Raw genomic sequence first — 6,824 nt, 5'->3', positions numbered from 1 at the left:
AAAAAAAATTGCGATGTCAAATTACTGCCATTACTCCAATCCCTGGTGTCACATGATCCTCCAGAAATTATTCTAATTCGCTGATTTAGCACTCAAGAACAATTTCTTTTTATTTTGTTGAAAACAGCTGGTCAATTTTGTTTTTCAGGATTCTGTGATGAATTTTTACTGTTACTTTAGATGAATTTAATGCTACCTTAAAAAGAAGTCTTATAGATGCCAAACCTCTCAAGCATAAGAACCTTCTAGTATATTAACATTCTTCTATTACTTCATATACCTGACGTACAGTAAATTTACTATATTCTAATCAGTATTTGCATACTGTAACATAATACAGTATCCATGTATGACTAACAGTGTGACTAACACTAACAATAATACAGTATGCATCTTAGCTGTTTTGATTTACAGAGGATTGACTGTTAATTTGTCAGAAATCCATGCATTTTAAATCTAATTCATTTGGCATTTCCCACCTTCAAACAGCATGACAGAATTGTCATAGAAACAGGTTAAAGGTAGACCAGTTCCACACGGGGAAACCTGCAGCCTTTATAACCCTGAGCAAAGTGTTTGTTAGAAACTTGTGTGTGATGTCAACCAAAGAACAAATTCAATTATTTTTTTCCAAAATGGCAGCATTGCGTATAATGCGGTGACTATACTTTTGTCATTGTTGAGTTATTTTACCTTGTACCATCTGATACTGAGGGGGAAAGAAATCTGAGGGAAGGAATATCGTTTTTTTTTGTGTTTTCCAGGTGCGAGTTTAATGGCGGTTCCATATACCAGATTTTTACTTTGATATTAGGAATTTTTCATTCGCCGTTTTGTTTTAACTAAGTACTGTGAGGCCGGAGCAGCCAGGCTGATCAAACCCAGACCTGGGCAAATCAAATGGCTTTGGTTTTATTCATTGTTTTTCAGCTTTGTTTGCATTGCAATCAGTGGAGACAATGTTATGCTCTGCTTTGGAAATCTTTTCTGAAAATGCTGTGGCGCTGGACCAAAAGTAAATTGCTTTTTTTGCTGTCTTTTTTTTTCTGGTTGCTGCTGGGATGTGTTTTTGTTGAACTGAAATAATGAGGGTAAACCGGCACACACTCACACCCACATATGTCGCAGACTACATCCTACACACACCAGGTGTGCAAAAACAAAAGGGTCGATAAATGGCCGCTTGACTGCCCCTTCATCCGTTGGCAGCACGCACTGGCCAGTAGCCACATAACAACAAAAGACATCCGTGAGTTTTACATCCATGCGCTTTTAGTTTGCATTACGTTTTGATATTACTTTTTACTTCTTCCTATGTTAGGGTGGAGGCCGGTTTCCAGAAAGTTCTTCAGGTGGATCTGGAGGTCAACGGGTTGTTGGATCCTCTGGGAAGTCGCTCGGTGACATGGCAGATCGAGTACCCCATCTCCCGAACCCTTTCGGATGAAATCCAGACACTCATTCGTCTGGCCCCACACGAACTCGGGGGAATCGTACCATTGGCTATGGTGAGTTTAGTCGCTCGTCGACTCATTCTTAAAGTCCAAACATGCAATGCTGTTCTTTTGTCCTCTTTTATTTGTCACTGTTTGCATATAAAATAAATTATAGCTGTTTCAGCCATAATATAAGATGTATCACGCAGGAAATGTTGATGTGTCATCTGAAGCAACAGTATGACTAACACTAATTAGCTGTAATTTGGTTAATTGAGCGTGCAGTCTGCTTTAAAACCGGCAACTGGGTCAGGACCAAAAGTAATTAATTTAAAATGAGAGGAGACTGTGAGGAACCTCAAACAAATAAGGTTAAATAGAAGATAATAAAGGTTGTTTTACTCTATATGGTGGCTGGGCAATCACAGCTGGTGCTATTCCTGAGTGCGGAACCACATAACATTTAAAACAGTGGTGAAGCATGCAGCAAGATATATTTACAAGATCTCGGGACAGATTTACTAAATAGTGCAAATCAGAGCGTAATTCCATAAAAGTGCTGTTTGGAGGGGAAAATCTGTGGGCGATTTTCTAACAATACGCGCATTAAAAAACACAGGCCAGAGCAAACTACTAAAATGACTGCATGCTTTAAGATATTTTTTTGCGTTAAATACTAGTAATAGCAGCAAATACCTATATCATACTAATAGTATATCATGTAGAGTGATTAATTTTAATACTCCCATAAATTTTGCTTCTGAAATGAAAACTCATGCAGATGCATTTTCGTTATGGTCGGGCGCAAAAATAACTGTGTCCAGGACTTTTCAGCGCTAATACTTCATTGTGCATCTTTAGTAAATATTGACAGGACTTTTTAACGCCAAACCATGGTTTGCGCTGGTGTAAACTGTTAATAACTATGCCCTTTTACGTATAGAACTGCACAAAAGTAAAAAAGGAATGTTTATTCTGATAAAGACATTTTTTTTCTAGTAAATATAGAAGTCAAACTAAACAATGGGTATATTTACAATGTTACAGGTGTTTTTCAAATAAAATAAAAAAATGTTTATTAAATGCAATACTGAAAAATGTATCATGATTTTCACAAAAAAAGCAACTATTTTTACATTTATAATAATTGTTTCTTGAGCATCAAGTCAGCATTTTAATGAAAATGATCATGTGACACATGAGACTGGAATAATTGCTGCTGAAAATTCAGCTTTGCCAGAAATAAAATTTTCAAACTTTGTTGTAAAACATTAATGCCTGCACTGTAGAGTGTATATAATATTTTTTTAAATATAAAAATGTTGGGGTTGTTTTTGAAAGAAGAAAAATGGTAATATTGTAAATGCTGTTAATAGATCCATAGCACCTCATCATGACCCATAATGTGCCTCCTATCCAGTGAACATTGGGCTTACTCCATTAAAATCACTCCCACAGTTTCTTCTATAGACATAGCATACTTCAGTGGAACTTTTAAACCCATTTATCCTTTAAATCCTATGCACATATTCACATAGATTGAAAGATATGACAAACAGCATAATACTGCTGTGTGGTATTTTGTGCACTTTCCTCAGTGTTAATGATCAGTATATGGATAATTTACACATCGCTGTATTTAGAAAAAAATATCCAAAAAATAAATAAGGCTGTCTGCGATTTCAGTGCAGCGCAACGAAATTAGAAAAAAATATGTTTTGAGTGCAAGTTTCATCTTTTAAATAAAGCGAGAGGCTGAGGCAAGGAGAAAAATTGTGTTTGATTAGAGGTGAGCTACACGTCTGCTCTTCATTGGCTTCTCTTCAAGAGGGCGATTGGATGAAGATTATTTCATTTTGATGTGAAAAGGTTTGTGTATTTTCTGCAAACCGCTGAAATCTGATTGCTCCCTCTCGTTAGCTAAAGCGTTTCACCTTCCTCTCACAACCTTCACATGCAAACACACACACACACACACACACACACACACGGTAGATTTGGTTCTCTTTTGCATATCATCTTGAATTATATCCCCTTGCCTCTTTCGCAGCCTGTCTTAATTGCGTTTTACAGTGCAACGTTCTCTCACATACCCTATGGCTGCTTTTCCCCTTGTCTATAACAATGACATTGCCATCACCACACCTTGTTAAACTTAATCAAGACTTCGTTAAGCCAGCAGCAGAGTCAGCGGGCAGCTTTAATCACCCCGAGCGGGGCCATCCTCTCCCCCTCCTCTCTACCTGTCTAATGTGGAGGAACTACGCAGATTGGTGTGACAGGAACAATGGCATACGATAACAAAGGCAAGAGACTCCAATCTGTCCCATCGGAGGCTTCTGCTCCATTAGAATTAGCTTTTTCCCCTCTCGCGGACACCGGCTAATTCCGGCCTGCCAGCTGTCTCTTCGGCCTCATTAGAGAGGACAGCCGCCGCGGACCCGTTCCCCAATCGGTGGCCAAACAAGCACCATCAGCCGTTGCTTTTGAGAGCTGTGCTGTCTCGGCCCATTACGGTAAACACAGCCAGTCGTACAGTAGCGACGAGGGCGGAGAATGATGTAATAACATTGTGAAAATGAGCCCGGATGCCCTCAGAGCCTGAGTTCGACACCCCCGGCTCGAGCCCGTTCGGCCCACCGGTGCATTTCGCACAACAATCACGGCCGCAGACAGAGAGACAACAGCTACCAATCACTTGTGTTGTCTGGGCCTCTGACGGAGCGCATTTGTCTTGAGCTCTCGGAATGCTGGGAGAGCAGATTGTTGTGTTACACAGCAGGAGGGGATCAATGTAATCACATCACTTTCAACTTTTTGAATGAGGAGATGCCCTAATAGGATTTGGCAGTGCATGATACCCTCAAAATGCAGGAAATCTGTTCTGGCTCATTAGGATGCATCAGCGTGCTCTTTGGCTCTCTCTCCCTTTATAATGTGTGTGTTTGTCTTTCTTCCTCGCTCTGTTTCTATACCTCACAACTTTTTGAATCAAGTTTACTTAAGCTCCTTGTAATTGGCCGTTCAGCCCTCTCGAAGGCAAATTTCGGTCCCTGCTGAGCTTGTTTTCTGTTGACTATTGAAAGCGCTCTCATTCTTGTTTGCCACCCTGTCTTCTCGTGGCACTCAGAGAGTTTGTTCAGAGAAAAGCAAAATCAAACAAATTGCCAAGTCAGAGGCATCTCCCTTCAAACCCCTCTTCTGATTTTTTTTTTTCCTTCCAGGATTTGTTTTGTTTGGTTCTCCATAGCCTCTTGGCCTTAGTCTTGAGTTTCGGTGCGTGTCAGGCTTTTCTTCAGAGCTCATGGGTTTCTCTGTTCTCTGAGCGATGCTGGCCTGCTGTTTGTCTTCCTTCAAGTCTGTTTGAACATTGTCCTCTGAAAACCGCCTACAGGACAGGGTAATACCTTTTCCTTTGTATTTTCCACAGGCCGTAGGCCATAAATCAGGCAACATTTTTGAACTACTCATCAAATTTACTTTGAAGAACTAGCTGCTAGTGATTCTTTTCTTGCTAATAATTAGAGTGCGCTATATATCAGTACTAGGGCTGCACAATTATTCAAATTTATAATCTTAATTACAATTACTGACGCCACAATTTCCTAATAGTTCAAAGCAGCAATTAATTGTTCAAAATTCACTTGTTATTTTGTGTGCTTAAGATATTCTTTTCTTTCTACGTGTTATCTTAAGTTTAGCATTATAATACTATGCATATTTTTACTTTTTTATTTAAAGAAACCTATTCCATGTATAGTTCACATTTGATTGTTTTTAGCTTGTTTATTTTTATCTAAAAAATATGGCATGCGGTTGCTTCAAGCAGTGTGAATGTGAAGTGTGATGATCGAAATGACTATTTCAAGGAAATAATCAACAATTATAATTTTCACATCTCTAATCAATACCATATTGAACATTTAATTGTGCATGCTCATTTCCTATACAATATTTTACACTACATTTGCTGTCATCTAATGCTCACTTAAATTTTGTCTTTGAAAATACCAATCATTTTACTCTTGTGATGTCCTGATAGCCCTTTGCCTGATGTCAAAAAGATTTTAAAATTAGAATTTTAATTCGTAATTATAATCTCACTGGATTAATACAATATATGGCAAAATGTTTGAAAATGTAAACTGATATTTCCTACTGACACACTCCAGCAAAAAGTAGAAATAACCTAAAACCTTTTTGTTCTACTACTTTTGGCCAAGGCTGAATTTTTGTTGATAGTAAAAACTGTAAAGTGCCACGCTGTTATGTAAACTAAAGACTTTTGGATTTCTACAAATGAGTTGTTCTTTGAGGCTGGTCTGCTACTAAACCAGCATTAAGCAGCATAAACTAGCTCAGCTGTTCTTTTCAGTATTAATGATCTTTAGAATGTTTTTTGACATTTCTGAGACCAGCAGCCTCCTATCTGGAGAAAAAGCAAAAAATATTTTTTTACTCTGTGATGTAGACAATTTATTATGAAAATGTCTTTAAGAGCAGTCATTTAAGATGCAGAGTTTGCCAGAGTGCTCACTGTACTCTAGTATTTGAGTTTTTTTTTTTTTTGTATTACTGCTTTATTTACTCTTGATGCAAATGTTTCTCTAGAACCCCCTGCGGCCCAATACCACGTGGCACACATGCAAGAACAGAAAGAGAAAACTAAAAAGGGAGAGAGAAAAATGAGCGCGGTTGTCTGAAAGAAATGCAAGTTGATTTGTGACTGCTGAGAGATTAAGATGCAGACAGAAGCGTGTTATTGTGTGCGGCGGCTGGCCTTGGTAAACCTGCGCCCTGCCACTGAGCCGTGGGGATCGATGGTCCTCACCGCACGCTCCCTCATTACTACCAGCATATCTCTCTCTCTCCAGAGCACAACCGCTGCCGCCTTATCACAATCATCTGAAACAGCCTATGTATTCATTATCCCTCACCTGGAGGCCTGCACACTACGCAGGGCATATGGAATCTGTACTTCCACATTTCACTGCCCCAGAGATGGAGGAAATGAGGGAGGCGATGTTAGATGGCGATTGCATCTAAGCCATGTCAGGGTTTTTTTTACAGTTATTAAAAGGTGGGGGAATTTTCTAGCAAGTGTTAATTTGAAAGAGTGGTGAAAGAGTTCATCTAAGTTCATATGGCTGTGCTGTTTGAACATTAACCTCAAAACCCTTGAGGGCTGCAAGTTGCAATAGACAGATAATTGGATTGAAAGAATAGTTTTTTTTTTGTTCTTTGTATCGAGTCTGGTGATATTGAATAGTCTCCCTTCAGTGATAAAGTCACTAACTTATTATTTAGTATTATTTGGCTAAATTAGTAACCCTTTACACTTAGACATGACTAGATTGCAAAACAAATGTTTATTATTATTATTATTAT

At 38.7% G+C, this 6,824-nt stretch overlaps 2 protein-coding genes across 2 annotated transcripts in view; one reads left to right on the top strand and one right to left on the bottom strand.

Annotated features, from left to right (window-relative positions):
* The window catches only part of LOC122326660, a 99,895-nt gene that overhangs the window by 50,853 nt on the left and 42,218 nt on the right, over positions 1 to 6,824 (bottom strand). The window lies entirely within an intron of this gene.
* The window catches only part of LOC122326658 (transmembrane protein 132C-like), a 30,392-nt gene that overhangs the window by 7,566 nt on the left and 16,002 nt on the right, over positions 1 to 6,824 (top strand). The window contains exon 3 of the mRNA XM_043221734.1: positions 1,322 to 1,508. Within this exon, the coding sequence (XP_043077669.1) occupies positions 1,322 to 1,508 (187 nt within the window). The remainder of the gene's footprint in view (positions 1 to 1,321; positions 1,509 to 6,824) is intronic.

Source organism: Puntigrus tetrazona, chromosome 21, assembly GCF_018831695.1.
Source record: "Puntigrus tetrazona isolate hp1 chromosome 21, ASM1883169v1, whole genome shotgun sequence".
NCBI classification, from domain to species: domain Eukaryota; kingdom Metazoa; phylum Chordata; class Actinopteri; order Cypriniformes; family Cyprinidae; genus Puntigrus; species Puntigrus tetrazona.
The sequence above is the reverse complement of the archived record's forward strand: the minus strand, read 5'-3'. Positions and strand labels throughout refer to the sequence as shown.